The 24,113-nt window shown below is 43.6% G+C and overlaps 1 protein-coding gene across 4 annotated transcripts in view; it reads left to right on the forward strand.

The window, feature by feature from the left end:
- Positions 1–24,113, forward strand: part of FANCI (FA complementation group I) — a 714,639-nt gene that overhangs the window by 577,252 nt on the left and 113,274 nt on the right. For all 4 annotated transcript variants that reach the window (XM_069222692.1, XM_069222696.1, XM_069222693.1 and 1 more), the window contains one exon: positions 15,675–15,862. In XM_069222692.1, coding sequence (XP_069078793.1) covers positions 15,675–15,862 — 188 coding nt within the window. The remainder of the gene's footprint in view (positions 1–15,674; positions 15,863–24,113) is intronic.

A 24,113-nucleotide genomic window follows, 5' to 3' on the forward strand; every position in this document is an offset into this window, starting at 1 on the left:
ACCCCTGAGAGATCTTACTTCTAAGTGGGATGGCTCTACTAATTCCTGTGGTTTGTTGTAAAGGGGGGGGGTACAGAATTTTAAACACGTTCTATTTGTTTGTCCTGTTTTAGCCGCACCAAGGAAAATATGGTTGAAACCACTTTTTCTACGGCTTAATATTAGATGTTATAGAGAGGCCTTAGATTTATGTTCTGCTCCTTTCCCTCCCCACCAATGAAAGATTTTGTTACAGGATGTTTAACTTTTTTCAAACCTTTTTGCAGATATTCTGATTCTTTGTGTTTTAAAATATACTATTTTACTATGTATTTGTGTTGTGTCCTTTCTTAGAAAAGTGTATCATTTTACAACGAATCAATATGACTCTGTATCTTTACTCATGTGGATCTTTCAGGAGTTCCAAATCATGATAATAAAAAATATTGAATTGCAAAGTTCACGGAAAGCAGCCAATCACAAGGATGTGGCCTGCAAGGGACAATGGACCAGCAGACCACCATACTTGTGATTAGATTGAAAAAACTCTGGATGCGTTTTTTAAAAAATTTTTTAAGCTTTCATTTTGGAAAACTTGTGTGAAAGCAGCCAGTAGTCCCCTGGACTAATTGCTAATCCCCTGTAGTTGAGGTGCCAACCTGATTCTCAGAAGACAATGGATGCAAAGGTAGAGGCTATACTGTGTTTGCAGTTTAATTTAATTACTCAGTTTTTAAGGCATTTTTTAATTTGGTCCTTTACGCTTTAATTGTATTTCTATTTATTTTGTACTTGCACTCTCATTTTGCCGTGTTTAGAGCCGCGGACTGAGCGGTCCATAGTTAGATGCCATCTTGGTTGGCGGTCTAGTCTTTTGTCTGGGCTCTGTATCTAATGAGCCTTTTGATGTGGACGTACAGCAGACGTGCTGCCGGCCTGCCGAAATGACAAGAACGCACCATGTGCCAGGACCCCTGGACAATTTTCTTCCCCTAAAGTACACCAGGCAATAGCTGATGCAGTTCAACAAAGGTGGGCTCCTGCCGTGCAATATCTTTAAATGTGGTTAAGGTCAGGTTAGGGTACATTGTAGTCACTGTAATTTTGCATTGCAAGGGGAATAAACTTTGCCTGCATGCATGCCTTGGTGTCCTTGACTCCTGTTCCCTCCGCCCCCCTATAGATTCCAATGCTACCAGAATGAAATGCACTTTACTTAATACCCGCTTGATTATTACACATAAAATTGAATTTTTTTAATCATATTGACACCCACTCTTCTGATATTGTTTTTTTTTTTTTTTAACTGAAACGTGGGGCGGTGTGACCTCCAATCCAGATCTAGTAGATGCAATACCTTCATGCTATATTGCTACTAGATTAGATTGTGCTGGTAAGCGGGCAGTGGCCTAGCAGTGGTGTTGTGTAGGAACCTGGGTTTTTGTTGCAGTAGTCCCCTGCTTTTTGCCCGGTATTTGATGCAACTTTGACTCAAGTGCACTGGGTTCCTGCAAATCAGGTCCACTGTGCCAGTATTATGTCCCCAAAATTGCACAGTTAGTCCCCAATTGTCAATACCTTTGACACCCATGTAAGTCCCTAGTTAATGGTACCCCAGGTACATAGGGCATGAATACCAAAAAGGTCCCTAAGGACTGCATCACATATTGTGCCACCCTAATGGACCCCTCACCTAGCTCATGCAGACAGCCATTGCAGACTGCATGTCTTGGTGTAGATAACAGTGAAAACACAACATGGCACACAGTGTGTGTGCCGTGCCCACTAATACTTCATGCAATATATGTAAGTCACCCCTACAGCAGGCCTTCCAGCCCTAAGGCAGGGTGCATTATATTACATGTGTGGACATATCTGCAAGAGCAGATATGCCCCTGCTATGTCTTTGTCAATTCTTAGACATATAAAGTGATCAGTGAAGCCATTCTATGTACATGTGCTGGACACTGGTCAGTACGAGTTCCCCAGCTACTTGTTGGCTTCACTGAAACTAGGGATATTTTGTGTCAAATGTCTGATTGCAGTGATGGATTTATGAATACATGCACCCAGAGGGCATATTAGAGGTGCCCCCTGAAAAACCTACCAACAACTAGTGTGCTGGCTGACTGATCTAAACCAGTCTGCCACCATAGACAAGTTTCTGACCCCAAGGGGTGAGAGCCTCCGTTCTAGGGTGGGCAGAAACAAAGCCTGCTCACCCCTCCCAACAGGATGATCTGCTAATCAGCATTCCAAGGCAGGGGGCTTCAAAAAGCCCTCCGCCTTTGGTATACGAATCTGGCTTCCCTCAGAGCTGAGGAGGAGACCCCCCCCCCAAAAAAAACTCCTCCCATCTACTCCCCCCCCCACCTTCTCCATTACAGGGCCCATTTTGCACCTGGACAGGCAGGAAAACTTGTAGTCAGGGAGGTGTGTCCACCTGAAGGCCAGTTCCACCCTTAAGGTGAACTACCTGATGTGGACACGAAATTTGAAAGTCTATCATGTTGGTGATGACAGAATTAGGAACTCTGGGACGCGTTAAGCCCACTTTCCACAGGAAGTGGTCATAAAGGGGAGCGTAGTGATCCAAGGGGGAAGTAGCCCATTGGCTACTACCCCACACACCCCTAGTGAACCCTAAATTCAGTATTTAATGGAGTCCCTGGCACCGTACAATCAGGTCCTGCTGATTTGAAAGAAGAAGGACACTGAAGAGATGCAAAAGGCAAGAAGAGAAGACCAATGACTGACTCTGCACCAGCCCTGCCAGCCGGCCTCCTGACTTTGACAGTGCGAAAAAGAAGCCTCGTCGTGCAGCTGCTTGTTCCCCCAAAAGCCCAGGAACACTGTCTGCCTTCAACCAAGACCCAGTAACTCCTGTGGAGTAATGGAGCTGCTTCCCTGCATCCTGCACATGCCCCGAAGATCTGCGAGGACTCCGGACCGCCAAAACACAACACCAAAAAGCACCACTGCACCCATGCTTCCTAGCCCGAATCGAAGTGGTTCAACAGTGCCAGCATGGTCCCCTCAATCTCCAGAGATGAAGCCCACCTTGTGTTTGCCAACTGTGGACTCCCCAATGCCACCTGCAGCCTCTTTATGCGAGTGATTTGGTGACAAAAACCCCATGCCTTAGGGCACTTCCGCACCCGGCTGCCCTGGCCGGAGGAAAAGAGAGCAAAAGGTGTCCTACATCCCCGAGCATTGTGAGACCTGAGCCTTCTTGTTGCTTCCACAGGACGGCTCTCCCAGCATCTTTCTAGATGTATTGTTCCCCAATGGATATCATTAGGGCACTCAACTCTGAAAAGCACCTCTGCACCCTAATGCCCCAGTACTGCCAAAGTGATCTGTTGGTGCTGCCATGGACCTTACCCTATACTTAACTCCAGAAGAACAGTCCTGTTAGTTGTTGGTGAGTGCTCAAATGCAATACATGTTCCTTTTCCCATAGGATAACAGGACACAAAACCCTGAAAAGCATCTGCACCTGGACATCCTAGTGCCTCCCAAGATGACCTGTTGGTGCTGCCTTGGACCCTGCACCATACTCTCCTTAAGTCTGGAAGATTGGTCCTGTAAGTCGCTGTAAAGTACCTGTATGCAGTAGATGCCTTTCCTCCATAGGACAATATTGCTGCTTCAGAAATTGCACGAAATGTTGATTTTTCAAGTCTGTAAAAATTTATAACTTGAAACATACTTAACTGATCATGATGATCTTGGTGCCTAAAATTATATAAAGATAAGTGTTATTTTTATAAATTGGCTTGGATCTCCTTATTGAGTCTTGTGTATCATTTATTGACTGTGTGCATGCAGCAAATCTCCAACACTCCTCTCTAATAAGCCTCAGGCTGTTCGGCCACACTACCCCCTAAGAAAGCACCTCAGGATTTCCAGAGCAAGAACCTGTCCACTTATAAAGGAACCCTTGGATTCTTTGTACAGTATACCTTATTTTGGTATACTATATAAAGAGCCAGTTTCTACAATAAGGGCAGCAGTTATTAAGTTGGCTCCCCTCAAAATTACTAACCGTTGTAAAAGTAGGCATTGAGCACCCTGCTTCTCTTCTGAACTGTGGGAATTAAAACAGAAAAGTCAGAAGAGAGTATGGAGAATTTACTATCATACCAAAGAAATGATCATATATAATCAATATATTCAAGAATACAAAAATTTGATTATTACTCAGAATATTACTCATAAAAAATGTACTCCGCTAGAAACTCCGCAAGAGAACTTTTTAACACAGTCCAGTCCAGATACTTTCTAACATAGCTACCAGTTGCATATTTCCATCAAGCCAACCACTTTGTGACAAATTAGCTTTTTTTTTTTTTTTTTTTTTTTTTTATAAAGTGGAGGAAATTTATGGAAAATTGAATGTCAGTTGTGTGGTTATAAGCCTGGCTTTGCAATGAAACTGGGTAACTCCTAATAAGATTGAATTCAGTAAGTTCCCTCCTCTCACCTTGGAAGGAGTAGTAGATCTTATCAATCCAATTAAACCAAGAGCCCCGTCCGATCTTTGCCCACCAAAAATGATACATGAGATAGTAGAGAAGGTTGCTCCTCCACCAACCACTCCACTGAATAATATCACTAGTTCTCATAATTTTTCTCTCGAATGGAAAAAGGCCTCAATTTACCTTTCTGCTGAAGAAGGCTTCATTGGATCCAAATGAGGTGATAAATTGTCGTCCTCTAAAACACCTCCGCTTATCGCCAAAAAGTCGTGAGAAACATATGAACATCTCACTTTCTGAGTTTTTGGAGTTTAAAGGAGTTTTGGATTCCGCTCAGTTTGACTTTAGGCCAAATCATAGCACTGAGCCTGCTCTGCTAAGGGCAATGGAGTAGCTAGGAACCTTTCTGGATAACAGCGAGAAGGCTGCGATGATCCTGCTGGATTTATCCGCAGCCTTCGACACCGTGAGTCATTCTGTCATTCTGGATTACCTGCCTGAGATTGAAATCAGTGGTTTAGCCATCAATCTAATATGCTCCTTCCTCTCCGACAGGGAACAAGTAATTGCCTTGCAGAACTTGGTGTCTAAGCTTGTTTTGCTGCTATGTGGAGTCTCACAGAGATTGTCCCCGAGCCCAACGCTCTTCAACATCTATGTGGCCCCCTTGACTAGGCTAATTTGAACCTTTGGCTTTTCATCAGTTGCATATGTAGATAACGCACAAATTGTGGTGTCTGTCTCTAGCAGTGTAACTGAAACTGCACACTGTTTCAATAGCTGTAGATAACGCACAAATTGTGGTGTCTGTCTCTAGCAGTGTAACTGAAACTGCACACTGTTTCAATAGCTCTATGGGTGAGTGGATGAATAATAGCATGAAGCTGAATTCCCGAGGGCGGTAGCGTTTTCAGTGCTCCTTGCTGTGACGGGACAGCCATTGCGCAGAAAAAGTAGCAACAGCAAAATGCTACCTATTATAGCCAAAGTAATCGGAAATCCCCGAAAACACTTGAAAATATAGAATGTATGGCTGATGGTATTAAACCGAATATGGAGGAGAAGGTGTGAACAAAACCAGAACCAACAGCCTTAAAAAAGTGGTTGATTCCAGTGGTACTGGACGCATTAAATATTCGGCCCACAAGTTCACCAAAGGGTCTTGGAAAGTTTGTAGTTAAAAGGGACTGAATCTTCGCCGATGACCTCGCAACCTGAAGCAATAGGTCTTGCATGCAGATGTAAGCTCCACATGTTTTTGAAACAATAAAACCTTTAGTCTGCTCAACATGTCAAAATTCACATTAGAAGTAGCAATATGAGGCCAAACGTCTGGTACTCCTTGAAACTGCGTAGGGGGAAAAAGGGCATTCCCGCTGCACATAACAATTTGGGAGAATTAAATGACGTAAGCTATTCCGGCTCCCACCCTACAACAGCTCTCACTGTTAAGGAGCACATAGCTGCCATTGGAATGCAACTGGAACGCAGGTCTAATCAAGGGAACTGGAACTCCCTTCAGATAACAAGCTAAATTTGCAGAGGAGGCATTACATGCCAGTGCAAGGACAGCTCTTTACAAACAATTGAATGGCTCACAGAAGTCTCGCATTCACTACCTCTAAGAAAGACCTCTTTCATGCCATTGCAGCTTTTGTACGAGAAATGAAGCTCCCACACCTCGTGTATGTAACTATCTCCAAGCCTTTCATATCTGCCCGCTGGAATGTGTTTCAAACAGGATGTAAATTGAAGTGTTGAAATGGGCATATTTATAACCCCATGTATTAGCCATTTAGCAGGTGATATTCCAGCCACAATAAAAGGCAACTTTTCAAACATTTCAATATTCAACATGACATATGTTGCTTCTTTCTTAGCCATTATTTGTTGTTGTCGCGTTAAATTAAATGTAGAAAGAAATCTCCCTTGCGCTCACGTGTTGCCAGGGAACGCAACCTGATTTCAATGTTTGTAGTGTCCAACCTAACTGCATAATGGACCTTAGCTGACTTTGTTCATGTTCCAAAAATGAGACATCACTCTGTACTATATCTATTGCAGAGGATGTTATTTAAGGGCCATATTCAGTCTGAAAAGGTGTTAATCCCATTAGCTACAACGGCTAATGCTTTCTGTAAGTTTTCCTGATCTATTTGCCTTAACCCGGCAGCTGCATCTTGTTGGGAAAGCTTCCATATTTCATTATGTGCAGCATATAAGAAATGTTTTCTGCGTTGTCTTCTGGGGCCTAACAGGAAATCTTGTAAATGTGTGTTAATGGACAGAAGACTTAGATGTTCTTTGGCAGCATCTAGTGAGGAGACCTTCATCCATTGCTGGCCTAATTTCCCTACACTATATGTTGTCATTATACCCGAGTGCTCTGAGGACACATAGCGAGGGTCCGGCCTATTCATTCTAAAGCCCCCCCATTCTGGACCCATTCACTGAGCTGATTTTCGGATACATTTATATATTTTTTGCCATTTGTAAAATTTTGCAGGAGTGGGAATGCTGGACGCATTCAGTTCTTTAATGTTTGCTAAGCCTAAACAGCTTGTTTGTTGTACTGTTTCATTTAAAAATATCATTTGAACAGGAATCATACATGCTCTAAATAAAGCTTCTCTTCCTCTTATTTGCCACTTTTTTGTTCCCCACACACTCTATAAAGCAATCAACTTCAACCAGTACTCATAGCCTTCTATAGCCAATTGGGAAACAAATGATTCGGAGTAAATCAGTTTTGTAAATGTCAATAAAACATGTTGACTTTCCATTTCTGGCTATTTAAAATAATATGACTCAGCGTGCTTGACATTGTGTCCAGAACAATATGCAAATTTATCAGTATACGTTTTAGAACTGCCTACTGGCAGAGTCGGGCAGTGGTCCCACTGTGTATATTTAAAAATAGTCTTTGGGGTACTTGCTCTGTGAATGAAGTCATGTCCATAGTAATTATAACAGAACATATCACTATAATTTCCTTTAATCTGGTACACATCTTCATTTTCAAATACTGTGTAATATTTCATCATAGCATCAACAGTTTTCACATCCCAATCATCAGAAACCAACCCGGGTGTGATTATGTCTGTCATTGAAAGTTTAAATACATATGGTATTTGAATGACCTCAGTAGGCCGTATATATTGAATAATACTTTGTCCCAAACAACCCCATCAGGAATTGGTATGTCTGTAATGTTCAGTAGGGACAAGTCTCTGCGAATTTTGTGTGATGAAAAAATTGGCTTTTAGGACGTAATCCACTAGTTCAACTGTAGAGCGTTCAGGAAGAAAATGACCAAGCATAAGGAGAAAGAAGACAATAACAAACCCAATCTATAAGAAAAAGGCAAGTACAGTCAATAAAAGCCATAGATGAATCCATGGATGAGTGAAATAGTTAATTTTAAGCCAGGGCATCAGCTTACGTGCTCCTGACAGTTTTGTTTCAGTAGGGGCAGATGAGTCTGAAGAAAAGTCGTCTGCATCAACAAAGTAACCATCATTTGTACAAACAAATGCTGGAGGTGTATTTTGAAGAGGTGAAGCTGCTAAAGATTCCTTTGGTGTTGTGTAGTAAGTTACTACATCCGTTGGTGTAGAATTTTTAGAACATTGCTCCACATTAGCAGAAATCAATGTGGAAGTGGTTGTCAGTGGAACCAATGAAAGCTCATTTTCCACCCTCTCCATGCTCGGAGTGGTATCAGCATTGCTGTTGAAGACTTGTAGGGGAATATCCTGGTCTGTAGTGGGAGGGATTTGGGTACTACTCAGGAGTCCTCTAGGTCTGCTGTGCAGGATCAGCCACATGTTGTAATTTGACATTGTCAACGGCGATAAAGCAATTTTCTTTAGAGCTATGCAGCGATGGTAGAATCACAGTTCTGGTACCGTGTATTCCCAGGACTGTAACCGGTGCACGGTAAGAAGGACCAAATTCCTTTCTCTCAGCAATCTTTTCACGCACTAGATCCCCAAGTTTGGGAATCCAGCCGTTGGATGTTACTGGTAAATCCCTGATTCCAAGGGAGGCAGCATTGGCAGTTGCGTTGTCATCACGGAACTGTTGTAAGTCCTGCAAGACAGGGACATGTTAATTTATGTCATAGGGTGTATCCGCCGCCTCCACGCCAGGACCATCAAGATCTGGAACATACGTTCAAGTTCCAAAAAGACATTCGTATGATGTACGTCCCCTCAGAGACCTTCTAGGCAGATTAAGTGCTCTCTGGACTCCATATAGGTGTGTAAGCCAGCTACGACCAGTGCCTAATACTCTATCTGTTAAGGATTGCTTTAAATCTCGGTTCCGTCGCTCCACGACACTATTTCCCTCAGGATGAAATGGAGACGAGTAATGCAGATGGACCCCTAACGAAGCCATGGTGTCCCTGTAAGCCCTTGAGGGAAAGGGAGGGCCTGGTCCGAATGGAAAGCCGCAACAGCAAATGTACTGATAAAGACTCTCAAATCATTAATAACAGTTCGCGCATCAGCCGAACGTTGTGGCAAAACCCACAGAAATCTGGCGCATGTATGCACTATGTGGTGTCAGGGGTCCCACAGTGGCCCAAGTACACACATTGTAATGGTTTGTTAGATATTAGGAGGGATGTCTGTGGTGGGTGCTTCACGGTGGACCCATTTATTTGCTGGCAGATGTCACAACAAAGGACATACTGCTTGGTCTCTTTGTATAGACCTGGCCACCAATATCGTGGTTGTACTATTGAAATTGTAGCCGCCACACCTGCATGGGCAGAAACAGCACCCTCATGCGCTGCTTCTACTAACGCAGGTCTTAGGGCCAGATGTAGCAAAGGGTTTTACCCATTCTGTGTCTATGGGAAAATGTGTTTGTACATATGGCCCTTAGTTCTTTATTTGGAATTATCCGAACTCCCACAACTGGTACTGTTACTTGTGTATCAAACAAGCCTGCCATTCGGTAGGAATACTTAGCAGGATATGCTTTAGGAAAAGGCATGCCGTCAGCCGAAGCTGCTACGGCTGCCAGTGTTTCATCATCTACTTTAAGCTTGGAACGAGTTACTACAGCAACAGAAGCCATGGCTACTGCCGATTTGGCTGCTTCATCAGCCAATGTATTGCCTTCAACGTGTATTCCAACACGTTGATGTCCTAGTGTATGTACAACATGGACATTAGGTAGCGTTTCCTTCAGATCCACTACGTTCCCCCACAGAAGTCTGTTTTTGAAGGTGTTGCCTTTTGAAACTCTGAACCCATTTTGGCACCAGTAATGCAGATATTCGTTGAAGGACTGGACACAATAATACTAATCAGACAAACCAACGTCATCTGCTCAGGATCAGTATGTTTCAGTGCAATCACCAGAGCTTTGAGGCCTGCAAGTTGTGCAGTGCAATCTCCTAGAGTCTGCATGTAGGTATTTTGTGGATGGAACTTGCCATCCTTCGTGTAACCACTCATGACTACGCAAGCAGCGGAGTATTGATGTTTGGTTCCTATTGCTGGTTGAGCTGAACCATCAGTCTACAAGATTCTATGATATTGTTCAATAGGCAACGTATTTTCTGGAACTGGATACTCAAGTTCATATTGTAAGAATTCTTGGGTTTGTAATGTGGAGTCAAAAACTTAATCAACATCATTACCCATTGGACCCAACGTGGATGGTAGTGCTTTAGCGTTTGAAACGCTCGCTTTGGTAACAGCCTCTAGGGCTGGAATGGGGACACAACAGTAATGCGCTTCCCCTGGGCAAGAGGTCTCTTTTTAAGGACTGCCATCTGGACAGCAGGGAGAATTTTCTCAGTGGGAGCAAAGCGTTGTTTAGCTGTGGAATATAAGTGTGATTTATATGCTGTTGGGACGGTCTCACCCTCATTAAATGTCACATAGGTGAAACCAATTGCACCAGCAACTACTCTGATGACCATATGCTTTATATTGTGCCTTGTGTGAAAGTGTTTTGCTTCGAGCATGTCTTTTTGCAAAGCTTTCAGAATGCGTGTGTTTGACTGTCCGAAATTTACCAGTAAAATCAGAATGTATCAAGTCGTACAATGGTTTGATGCGTTGTGCATAATCTGGAATGTATGCTCTGCCAAAGTTTAAAAAGCCCAATACCGACTGGAGCTTTTTTATTGTCTTTGAAGGTTGTAGTTGTGCGCATCTTTCTAAAAATTGGGGTGCCAGGCTCCTGCCTTCATCTGACAGTTCGTATCCCAGGAACAGGACACTAAGCAAAGCTATTTTCGTTTTCTTGAAATTGAATTTGTAGCCGATTTTGGCAAATACCATAACATTGCGGGCTACCCATCTTAAAGGTTGCATGAGGTCATCATCTGTGAGATAAATATCATCCACATATGACAACGCCTCAGGGTCAATATCGTGTAAAATAGATGTTACATGAGCTGAGAACAGTCCTGGGATGTTCTTGTAATCCTGTGGGAGTCGGCAGAATTTTTTCTGAGATCTAAGGGTGCTAAAACTTGTTAGGTCCCTACTTTCAGGCGCTATATTTTGGCAGACAAAGCTGTTGGATATATCCAGTCTTTTTGTATTTTCTGCACACTATATTGTTCATAAGTGCTGTGCTATGTGGATTTTGTATAGCAAATGTTTTAGTGTGACTATTTAAATGTCTGAAGTTTAAGACTATTCTATATGAATGGTCGGGTTTAGCGACTGGAAATAGTGGATTATTCATGGATGAGTCTGAGGGTTAAATAACACGCTGGTACTCCAATTGGTTGAGGGTTTCCCTCATGGGTGCTTTAGCATCAGATTTTATAGGATATTCAGGTTGCAGTTGGGGTTGGGATTTTATAGGTATTACGTGGTAGGGGAAATCTTTGTCCAATCTTACGTGATTGCGATATAACGCAGGTGCCTGTGCCAATGCCCAATCAATGGCTTGCATTTCAACAAGCTTTCTGGGAACAAGGGGTGAGAAAATATTATCATTAACATCCTCTCCATAAGGAAGATTGTGGTTGAATTCTGGTGGCCAATCTTTTTCAGCCAGCAAAATATCGTAAATAGCGACTATGCAGTCCCAAAAGATAGCGTCAGTTATGCGTTCAATGTCCCCTTCTAATTGAATAGTTACTCTGTACACCCTATCGGGTGTGGAGACACTCATGCCCGCAGTCTCAACTTGTAAGAAGTCATCAGTTACTTGCACCTTCAGATGCTCTTGAAGATCCTGGCGAACTATTGTGACCTCTGTCGAGCATTGCCACTGCCCACTTCTTGTTCTTCAGTAAAGCCCTCTTCTTGAGTGGCATGTCGAATTGTAACTGCTGCCATCTTTTTCTTTTTAAATTTGGGTTTTTGTTGGGGAAGTTTTTCTTCTTTTTTTAACTGAAACTTCAGACGAGCGTTGTGAGACCTTTCTCGGTTCCACGTACTCAGTTCGCTACTCTGTCCGCCCACCTCTCTCACTGCGTTTTTCCAGTGAGTCCTGAAAGGAACAAGATTGGCGTGTATCAGTATATTGATATCTGCCAGGCGTTTTCATAGCTGCATACGCACTGCTAGTGCAACAGCTTCCCCTTTCAGATTACTTAATATAATTGAAGGATCTGTGGCAAAATTGCCCATTAATTATATCCCCAAATCCATAAACGGGACAGCCCTGTATTCATCTTGAATTTGCTTTAACACCTTCGGAAGTTTGGCAAGTGTCGGTGTACTATGTGCGGTAGCATAGAGCGTGGCAAATACCATGCCTCATGTGTTGCAGTTATCAACTGTGGGAACCATCCCGAATGGCAAGCACATAGTGACAATTCTATGTTTATCCTGAGGTCCTGTGTGAGGAAAAACTGCTTTTAGTGCATTTATTTTTTGAGCTAACTAAAACGGAATTTCCTCCCACTTGGTGGGTACTTTACCCATGATCGAATGTACAGTTGCAGGGTTAATGTCTGGTGTGACTGCATGTTGTTGCACTGGGGCAGCACGTGCTGCGTTAGTATTTAATGTTTTTTTGACAAACTGTACTGATAATCTGTACATTGTTGGGAGCTCTATATATAATCGGCGAACCCCAGCTACCGCTAAGGTTACTGCATCAGGGTGCAGTATATATGTGTCCAATAAAGGCCAGGTCAGGCAATCATTGCTCAGAGGACCTAACCTAACATGTAATATTGTATGTGGTAGGGCGCCATCAAGCCAATTGTTATGATCTTGGTAAGATAAAGGTGTTTCTAAATATGCATATGGTCTGTATTGTGCAAGTATGTTTGCAGATGTATAGTGATGAAATGTATTTGTGTTCCCATCTACTGCTGGAAAAGTGACCCAAGAATAAAAAAAATCTGTTTTATAGGCTGGATGTGTCTCAACAACAAATGTAACTGGACCGTCTGGGCCGTTAGGCCATTTGCTAATAAATGTGCAGTAAGGAGTAGTTGCATATTTATTTACCTGTTGAGGGCTTGCCATTTTAATAGTAGATGTATGTTCAGAGATAAGGACACTTAGTGGGGATTGGTCTTTTTTAAGGTTCAAGTTTGAATAACCTACAGCTCAAGATAGGTACTACCTATATAGCTGAGGAGGAAATCCTCAATACCACGGACATCTCCATATATAGTATTGAGGTGTCTTTAGCATTAAATGAGACAGAGATACTTAGGAGGATCCGATTATTAGTGCCTGACCAAACATTGGTGGCACCATGTTGCGTAGGTTCTCAATATGCTAATGAGGCTACTGGATTTGGGAGACAGGATCACATGGATTGTGGTTACTAAGTAGAATTCCACAACACCTGACGCCTGTTTGCCGAATCCGGGTTCTCCAGCTAACTAGCAGCACCTCATCTAGAGCCGAGATGATTGTGGCAACCAGGCACATGACAAAATGACTCCTCAAGGGAATCGTGGTCGATCAGATCCCATCCCTTTCTCCCAGTTACCAAACGTCTCATGCAGGCAAAGACAACAGAGGCAGAGTATAATTCAATAAGAATTTATTGAAGTAACTGCATGTTAGATAAAAAGACGTGTATTGCAATAACTAGGACGATGAAACACAATAAAAGCAAACAGGTGACTAACAGAGTAAAACAAAAGAATATCCTACCATACTGTCACTAGGAGTGATTCATATATTTCTCCTACCTACACTATGTGTGAGCACAGCAAGATAAGCATAATCTGCCCCTCAGGTTTCCTCCCTGGAGGTACACCATCCCTCATACCTGGAGTGAGAAGCCTGTGGTCTAGAGAGACACCGTCCCCATGTAGAACAGGGGTCCGGCCGTCTAAGCAAGTAGCTGCAGCGAAGCGGTCAGCAATCAGCATGCAGTCGTCGTCATCTGGCTGAAATCTCCCTCTAACGTTTCTGGGACAAAGGGGTGTTTTTATAATGAAGCAGCTGACATTCTAAGAAATAGTCCCCACGTATGAGTGTGTGTTTTCTGTAAATATTGGAGACACGTAATGATTTCCTAGGCGAAAGTACAATGAGATTAAGAAAATAAAACAGCATCGCAAATGTTGCTATTGCTAGAAAAATAAGGCAATGTAGAATAAAATGTAACAGGGTTAAAGTGCACAGCGCCAGGAGCTTAAAACAGCGTGTCTAAAATATGGCTAAAATACCTATACAACAAGATTGGAATCGGTGGTTTAGCCATCAATCTAATATGCTCCTTCCTCTCAGACAGGTAACAAGTAGTTGCGTTGGGGAACTTGGTGTCTAAGCTTTTTTTTGCTGCTATGTGGAGTCTCACAGGGATGTCTCCGAGCCCAGTGCTCTTCAACATCTATGAGACCCCCTTGACTAGGCTAATTCGAACCTTTGGCTTTTCATCAGTTGCATATGTGAACAACACACAAATCTCTAGCAGTGTCACTGAAACTGCACACCGTTTTAATAGCTGTATGGGTGCAGTGATGGAGTGGATGAATAATAGCCTCAAGCTGAACTTCTGAGGTTCTTCTTCTTGGCAAAGACACCACCATTTGGGATCAATCTTGTTGGCCTTGGTCCCTCAGACCCCTCCCCCCACCCCATATCTTCAGTTAGGAACCTGGGGGTGATTTTTGATCCCTTCCTCTCTTTAAGTGCCCATGTAAACAAACTCACCTCATCCTGCTTCTTTTTGTTGCGTACCTTCAGAAAAATTCTCTCCTTTATACTATATGTTTTCCAAACATCGCTGGTTACAGCACTGGTTTTGTCCAGGCTAGATTATAGTAATGCCATATACACAGGCACTCATCAACAAGTAGTAAAGAAACTTCACACACTGCAAAATACAGCAGCTTGACTCCTTAGGAAAATCCTCAAGTCCAAGTCTGTGTCGAAGGTACTTGTGGATCTCTACTGGCTCCCAGTTAAGAACAGAATTGCCTTTAAGGCGCTCTGCTTAGCACACAAAGCGCTGCATTGGAGAGGTCCGGATTACCTTAAGAGGAATTTCTCCTGGTATGCTGCCAGAAGAACTTTGCACTCTGCTACCTCCAGAGCAGTTAATGTTCCTAAATTCAAGAGAAGAACACTGGGTGGCAGAGCTTGGCCTACATTACGTGTCAACTTTGGAACTTGTTTCCGCTACATTTTAGAGGTCAAAATAACTTTTCTGGGTTTATGAAACACCTTAAGACTTGTCTTTTTTCTTGCCATCTGTGATATGTCCTATTATATGCTCCTGTCTCAGTGCTGCTTTATAAGAAAGCAGTGCCAAGATGCCCTAAGGCATTCATGCACTATACAAAAATTACTCAATATGAATATCAAACGGGACCCGTTACCCTTCTCAATTCAGTTGCCACCCCAACTTGGGAGTTGGTGATTGATCTGTTTTTTGTATCTGGAATTACTGTTGCAAACCATTGTTACATGTTACCAATTTGCAATTTGGGAGGAACAGCCAAAAGACGTCCCTTTCAAATATCGAATTTGTAATAATTTCTAAACCCATTTTTCAATTAATTTTTTGTTGGATTTGGGAAATAAAAGTGGTTTAGTGGTCGCAAAACCTGTAATTTGGGCATTCGCAAGGTTTGCTATCACTAAATCATCTAATACATCTAGCCCTCAATCCTACTGTTGGTTCATATCACCAGCTTCTCTGATACCTTTGTATTAAAAAAATATTTCTGTTTTAATACGCTAAGCTTGCTGTCATGAGATAACGCTTCCATACTTATTGTACTTAATTACATTATTTTGCCATTTTTCGTAGAAGACCCTTCCTCCCAAGCAGTAAATCCAAGGGAGCCGATCGAAAAGACAATAATCTTGTTGATGGGAACTCTGCTGACTGCATGCCATGAGCTAGTTCAAACAGCTCTTCCATCTGGTAGCTGCATAGACACACTGCTGAAGGAGCTCGCCAAGGTGTACACCATTCTCACTTCTCTGGTGAAATATGTGAGTTTGATCCCAGCTTTTAACATCTTGCAATCATCTTTCGTTTTATAAGTAGTAGGTGTGTTTTTACGTGCATCACAGGTTATTGTTCAAACTGGAAGTACTCCTTTCTATTGGCAGGACCAAGTCTTTTGACATAATTGATAAAGATCATGTGTCTGGATGTGCTGAGAGATCTTGCATTCGCAAAGCCTATGATTTGCAAATTCATAGGGTCTGCAACAGCAAATTTTCTTTTTATAATGTTCTAACCCCATTTTGAAATGCAGAAAGGCTTTTCCAAATTTCAAATGGGGTTACTGATTCATACCGAAATTCAATTTGGATGGGGCATGTAAAAAATCAAGAGAAGAACATGGGGTGGCAGAAGCTTGGTCTACATTACGTTTCAACTTTGGAACTTGTTTCCGCTACACTTCAAAAGTTCAAAATAACTTTTATTTAGCTGTTATTGGGGCATGTAAAAGGCTTTCCTTCCAGATTGCAAGTCTGGTCAACCACCATTGGTCAGAATTCAACTCCCAAGTTGTGGCGGTAACTGATTTGCAAAACGGAAGAGGTTCCTTTGGACCCTGCCCCTGTCTGGATCAGAGTGGCAGCCCCCTCACCACAAAGCAACTTCCTAAATTTGGTCTTGACAGAGTGGACACTATGGCCTGGTCTATAGGTTCTTCTGTGGCACTTCTTGTGCTTCTTTTGTGAGGCATTCAGGTGAAATGTGCTTTAAGTGTCACCCGATAGTTACCAACTCTTAAGTGAATAGGATTCACGAGATTTGCATGACACTAGCCACTGCTTGATCTTGGGGCTTAGAATCTTCTAGGCGTGAATCCTTTTGATGGCGTGGGAGGTTAAGAAGCTTTACAGGGCTACTGCCTTACAGGCATTACCAGCACTTAGAACTTGATCATGAACAGTATATGTTTCTCCAAAGCTAACAAGAGCATGGTGCTTCATGGGGTACCAATATCAAAAGCCATAGTATTCTTCTTCATCCTCCACAGCTTCTCTGGTAAAGTAATTTAAGACTTCCTCATGCAGGGTATGTGCTTGATGAAAAGTATGTTAATTTCCATGTTAATGTGGGACTCTGGCGCCGTTTGCCTGTGCTTGGGGATTTATCCCCATCTTCCAGAGCCTGTTTGTCCAACTGCATTATTTCCTTGTGGTCCATCTGTCAGTGATTCATACAGGCAGGTGGCAGTAACTGTGAGTGGCTAAATTGGCATGGAGCTCTTTGTTCTTGGGGAGAGTCGTGCATAGTTAGTACTGATTCTTTGGTACTACACATTGGTAGATACAATTTGGTGGTCAGCTGACAAGTGTATTACAGTTATTATTTTTGCCAGTGGAGGTCTGGACCTTTTTGATATCCCTTTACTGCCCTCTCGAAGAAAGTGATCATAAACACGATGGCTTAGAACTTGGTTCTAGTTTCTGACTTACTAAAGTTATTGCGTGGGGAGTGGTTGACAGTTAATGTTGGCTTTTTTACCATGCCTGTATTTAGAATGCAAGAATGGCTGATTTACTTGGCCTTGCTGTCATGTTCTGTAGGGTCCTCAGTAGAAGGGCTGTTCAATGTGGCAGTTGTCTCCCTCTGGTAGTTGTCTTGCCTTTTTGGCATAGGTGTTGATTGTGTTGCTGTCTGTTCCACTCTAGGATATTTGTTTTCTCCTTTGAACATGACATTAATCCCTACTGTATGTTTTCTACCTTACTATTTCATTTCGGTTTGGATGCAGTCATTAAAACTTGAAATGTACTTGTGTTAAAGCAAGTCGAACTTTGGGGGTGGTAGGCAGATCTACAGCTTCTATATGTGGTCTCTTGGACTCCACTTCTGTTGTTTTAAATGACATGTCACAGGGAAGGTTAAACACTTCATAAGAAAGTTAGTGCCTGGTCGTCTTGCTACTGGGATGGGATAGAGATGATGTTGCCTGTTTTTTTGTGTCCTTTAGGTGTTGGTCGTAATCTTGCTGCTCACCTGCTTTAGAGACTGTGTATGTTGGTAAGGGGTTCCCATTTTTAGAGTGCTGTGATGGAGGTATTTTCCCTAGGGAAACTATTATACTTCATGCTGTTTTTAGCCGACATGCTTGCTGGAGCTCCTTATCTGATAGAGACTTTATCTACAAATATCCCAAGGCGTCTTACTGGATCTGTAAGATTTTTGAGCAGCACACCTGTGTGCCGGTAAGTGGCGTAGTTCAGCTCTGCATCAGCGTTGTCCACACCAGAAGTGACGTGTGCTACCTATATAGGCACCACCTCAGCTCTCTGATGTCAGTTCTTTCCTTTCTGTACCAGATAGTGCAGATTCATTCGGAGTTACCCTCCGTCATTTTTTGACTGACTTTTTAAAGTTTTTCTCTCCTGGTGTGCGAAATGTCACACAAGACCCAGCTGGTTTTAAACTGTGGCACCTCTCACAGGCAGATGTCGGCATCAGGCCCTTACTTGGTGTGACTGTAGTGCTCGGATACCTGTAAGGACTGCCAAGCCATGCACCTAAAGGCTCTGAGGGAGCAGTTCTGCAAGATCTTCGCTGCCTGATGTCTGAGGACTCCAAAGTGCTCAAGATCTCAGTCGCGCAGAAGGTTCTGGGATCGTTTGTGAAGCAGCACCCGCAATTGTCGTCGCACTCCAACTCATCAGGGAAATAAGGTAAGTCCCACAAGCATAAAAGTCCAAGAAGTTGAAGAGGTCATTGAGTTCACTACGCCCATCGAAGTCATCCAACGAAGCACAGGGGGATCAGCCCTCCAGGCCTTGCGCTTCCGTGTAGCCTGACTCAGGATCTGCTCCACGCTTTTCTGATTTTCCAGGAGCCAGATTGACCACCGCCAAGCTCAAAGGATTTTATGAGGCCCTGCCCTCTAGAGCTCCTTCAGGTCCCGCAGGTTTGAAAGGTGCCCCTAAAAGAACCCCTCAGTGCCACTGGAGCACCATATATCTTTGGTGGATCCAGAGTGAAGCCATTAGTGAGACTAAGACCTTCCTTGACACCTGCTCCAGTGGTGGCACCATCCCCATTTTCATTCCCGACTGACACAGAGCTGGAAGGGCGTCACCCGACACCATTTCCGGTGCAGACGGGACGATGATCCCATAAGCAAGCCAGTGCTTTTTACTATTGATAAGCTGAGGTCTGAGGCCCCTTATGGTTACCAACATCCCTTAGATAAGGAGGACAACTGGTATGAGAAACTGGCAGCGGCCAGTGGGCTAGACACTTTGCCTGACACTGGTCTGGCCTCTCCTCCTACCGGGGATACAGAGTAGTAAGCCTCTTTTGCTGTGGTGGTGAGTAGGGCGGCTAAGGTCTTGGACCTTAACCTGTCCTCAGTGACGGTCAAGACGAGTCTCATGACAGAGGTGTTTGAGCTGGGAGTTCCCTCCCTGAACCCTTACTCCCTTTCAATGAAGTCCTTACAGACACTAGGCCAATACTTAAGGCCTGGTCCAAGCTCTGCAGAGCAGCTCCTGTGCACAGGATTATTACCTGCCCCACTCCTGAGGTCCCCAGTTTTCGAACTCAGCACCCCATACTGGAGAGCTTGGTGGTCCAAGCCCCCACTTCTAGGCTCAACACTGGTGCGTTCCTTACCACTCTACCGGATAGGGGAATCCAAAAGACTGTATACCTTTGGAAAGAAGATGTTCTCTTCTGCCAACCTTGTACTCTGGTCAGTGTACACAGTGCGCCTTTTGGTTTGATATTCCAATATGATCTGGATTAAGTTGCACAAGTGCTGTCCATGGTCCCAGAGAAGGCACGGGCCATATTCTTCCAAGCTGTTGCTGACGGGAGAGATGCAGCAAAGTTCACCATACAATGTGGACTTGACACGGCCGACTCACTGGAAAAAGCAATTTCATCGTGGATGGCCTTTTTGCACCATGCTTAGCCAAGAGCAACTGTTTTTTCAGGAGATGTCCAAGCCTTGCTTATGGACATGCCCTTTGATGGCAATGCCACTCTACACTGCACCACTTCACGTTACGCAACTCAAATCTATGGTACTCTACTCTGCACCACTGAAGTTTATGCCAATGCTCTCTGCTGCGTGCATCTTCCCTCTAAGCTTTTGTATTCTGTACCAATCCTCTCTACGCCACTCTAATCTACTCTGCACCATTGAACTGTACCTTACTTTATGGCACTACAATCTATGCTACTGCACTCTACCCTGCCCCTCTGCAAAGTGCACCATTCCACTTTACACCACTTCATTCTACTCTGAAACAATCTACTCTGCTCCTCTCCACTCTGCACAACTCTGTTCAACGGCACTGCACTCTACTCTAAAAATTACACTCTACACCACTTTATTCAAAACCAGTGCACTCTACACCACTGCACTCTATGCCATTCTACTCTGCACCACTCCACTGTATTTCTGCCATGGATTGCCTCACTACCACCCTCTAATAGTCCCCTTCAAAACACCGATCTCTCTCCAGGCAGAACATTCATCACTAGAATCTTCTTGACATGTTTATTGTTACCTGAAAATTGCTGGAGGCTAAGAACGCTGCAGCAGGTGCTTTTAAAATCATACTTGCAAACACAGCGCCCCCATCGGAAGTCATCAACCGGTGCAGTAGCACTGGTTTCACTTCCCTAGAGCCGGCCCTGGGTAGCACAGCATGGCTTTGACAGAGTCCAGTTGCAGGTCCGGAAGTGTCTGATTTGGTGGGGTCAGAGATCCTGTTCCTGTTTATATACCCCAAAATGTCTTTGAAGTGGGGGAAACTTCAAAGAGTGGTTTTGGAGTGCACAAGTTTCCCTTTGCGACCAGTCCTGTCTGCCAGGATCCCTGTGGGGGGTTATCAGTCCTTTGTGTGAGGGCAGGCCACTGGCCTTTGAAGTGTGAGAGAGAGCCCCTCCACCCTTCCTTCCCAGGGAGACCCATTTAGTATGCAAATGTGACTGAGTGTCCTGTGTTTATGGTTGTCTGGGTGGAATGCACAAAGGGAGCTGTCAACCAACACAAACCAGGCGTGGATTGGAGACAAGGCTGTAACGCACAGATGGCTGTACGTGCAGAGAAATGCCCACTTTCTAAAAGTGGCTTTTCTAAAATAGTAATATTAATCCAACTTCACCAGTAAGCAGGATTTTGTTTTACCATTCTGGCTATACTAAACATGACAGGGCTACTCCTTCCAGATCAGAATCTACCACTTAAAAGTATATGAGGGTAGTTCTAATGCTAGTCTATGAGAGGAGCAGGCCTCACAGTAGTGGAAAAGGAATTTGTGAGTGTTCCACTGCCATAACATGTAGAACACATAAGTACATATCCGGCCTTTTACTTACATAGCACCTTACACTATGGGTTACCTTGGCGTACCATAGGGGTGACTTATATGGAGAAAACAGGAAGTTTACTTATGTGGGTGAAACAATAAGTGCTGAAGGCCCACTAACATTGAATTTACAGGCCCTGGACATATGTAGTGCCCTTTACTAGGGACTTACATGTAATTTAAATGTCAATTGGGTAGGAAACAATGTTATCATGTTTAGGGGGGAGCATATTCACTTTAGCACTGGTCAGCAGTGGTAAAGTGTGCAGACTCTTAAAACCAGCAAAAACAGGGTCAGCAAAATGGAGGGAGGCAGGCAAAACGTTTGGGGATGGCCACTCTAAGGCTTCCAGGTCTAACACCACTCCACAACCACTCTACTTCACTCTATGCCACTCTGAGACATTACTCCATGTTACAATGCTCTACGTAACTCTCTCTAAACCACTCAACTCTATTCTGTGGCACACTAGTCCACGTCACACCACTCTATGCCACTCCACTCTTGCACTCTATGCCGCTCGACTCTGACACTGTGCCACTCCATGACAATCTAGTCCACTCTGTGCCACTCCATGACAATCTAGTCCACTCTGTGCCACTCCACAACACTCTATACCATTCCACTCCACTCTGACAGTCTACTCCGCTCTACTCCAGAACACTCAACACCACTCTGTGAAACACCTTATGGGCCACTTCACTCCTCACTGTGCCACACAAAACTATACCACTCCACTCTACGAAGCTACTCCACTCTGCGACTCCACTCTACACCGCTGAACTCTGCTCCACTCTGACACTCCACTCCCTCCACAACATTTCAAAACACAAGATGCCATGACACTTTGTGCCACTCCATGACACACCTCTTCACTCCATTCAACTCTATGCCACTCCACGACTCTCTTCGGCACTCCATAACAGTCCAGTCTGTTCCACAGCACTCCACGAGACACCACTCCATGTCACTCCCCTTTTCCCCACTAACTTTTAGCCATGCTGAACAGCAGCCACACTTGAGTACAATATGGCTAAAACATAACGGCAAAGCCAATATCTCTTGCATAGGGGAGCCCTATTGGCTTTGACAGCGCTTGTTGCCTCCTCTGCGGTTATTTTTCTCTTTGCTGCTGTGATCCTAGTGGGCATATTTAGGTTTCTACTTCTACATGGTGTGTGTTTTGGGGTTTCCGTGCCCATTTTCTGGAGACAAGAACGGTTCTCCAGAAGTTTTTTTTAGCCGGGGCGTGCATTGGACTGTTGAAAGGGTCTGGTTCTGCACATAGTCAAAAATTGTCTCCACCCTGAACTTAGAGAGATGGTCACCTACCTGGGTCTGTTTGGCATGGCTGTTTAAGGTTTTTTTTTTTTTTTCAAACCCTTTTTCTTTGGTATACTTCTTTAATATTGATTCGCAGGGTGAGAAATCTGCAGGTAGAATTATAAGAGCACTTTAACTCTGGGTTAGGGCACCAGAGAGGTACTGTATACAGCTTTGTGATGCCACATCTGTGGAAGCAATGGAATCGAGTTGGAGCCGTGATGCCACCTACTGGCACGGGAGAGCAATTTCAACTTTTTTGGATCCAGTTTAGTGCCAGGGGAGATTCTTCGGTAAGGCACCTACAGGAAGATAGAGTAACCACTAGAAATATCGCGACTGAATTAAGTTATTCATCTCGGTTGGGGGACAAAGAGTCATTGGCGGTGAACTCCATCTCCAGAGGCTTCAGAGTTTTCCACCTCTCTAGGATTGGGTTCTGAATTCTCTTTATTTTCAGGTTTATTTTTCATTCCAGTTTACGGTTTTTGTTCTTTTTTTTGCCTCTATGAAGTGCGGAAAACTGAAAGCAATTGATGCCACTAGTACCTTTGTGCACCACTACATCACGTCTGGTGAAGTGAAGCTGCCCAGTGGGGGTAGGTGGGGTGGGTTGAGTTGCAACTACGCAATCTATCAGTGTAAGGGACCTATTTCAATGAATTCTATTTTTCTGATTAAGTCATATAAGTCATAGGCCTAAGGAGATTCAAAGATGTGGAATCTGCATGAATGCATAGTATTAACTATAAAATCTGTTATCAAAGGAAAGTAATTTTTTGTGCATAGAGAATATGGAATGGAGTCAGAGGAAGAAAATCAGTTTTATGCTTTTTGTGAACTTTATAGCTAATAGAAGGCTTTTTCTTTATCTTGGGGCAGTGGTTGACCTGCATGAAAAGGCTAGGAAAACAAAATGGCCCTGTTTTCTAAGCATTTGTGGAAAATGGGTGTTGAACAGTGACGATATTATATCTGAAAAAGTTTCTTTTTTTTTTTAACTTTCTTTACCTCCTGTATTTGACAGTCTTTTTTACTACTGTATGACCTTTTCTTGTAATCTCAGAAGGTGCAGTTGTGTAACTTTTAATCAGCATGAAAGATGGCATCTCAAACTTCCTGTTACAAATTGTTGTGGCCCCATGGAAGATTAAGGTTATCCTTAATGTGCAAGTCTCCATGGAACCTATTATTATATGGCATTGGACTTCCTCGAATCAGCAGTTTGTGGTAGATGGTTTCTGCGCGAGTCTTTTGATCTGATGTTCTAGGTTATTTTTCTGCTCACACCACGTTTGCTTCAAATGTAATGGTGCAAATTTGGGCAGCTGTGCTCTCTTTTGGCCTTTCGACCCCTGCTAGACAGTTTTGTAATCAGTTTCTGTCCTTCAAAGGGCACTCCAGAGGCCTGGTTTATAGCCAACACCATGCCACACAACTGCTGCAGTCACCTCAGTGGTTTCGTAGCCTAGGGTGGGTTTCAGTCAGGCAGTGAGGCTGCTCACCAGGGGCACGGATCTTCTCAGTCACACTCCCCTGTGGCACCAGACTTTAAACTGCTTTAGTTTCCCCTGATAGGTGTACGACCACCCTGGGGGAGGTAACATC

The sequence above is a fragment of the Pleurodeles waltl genome, chromosome 3_1, assembly GCF_031143425.1.
Source record: "Pleurodeles waltl isolate 20211129_DDA chromosome 3_1, aPleWal1.hap1.20221129, whole genome shotgun sequence".
NCBI lineage: Eukaryota > Metazoa > Chordata > Amphibia > Caudata > Salamandridae > Pleurodeles > Pleurodeles waltl.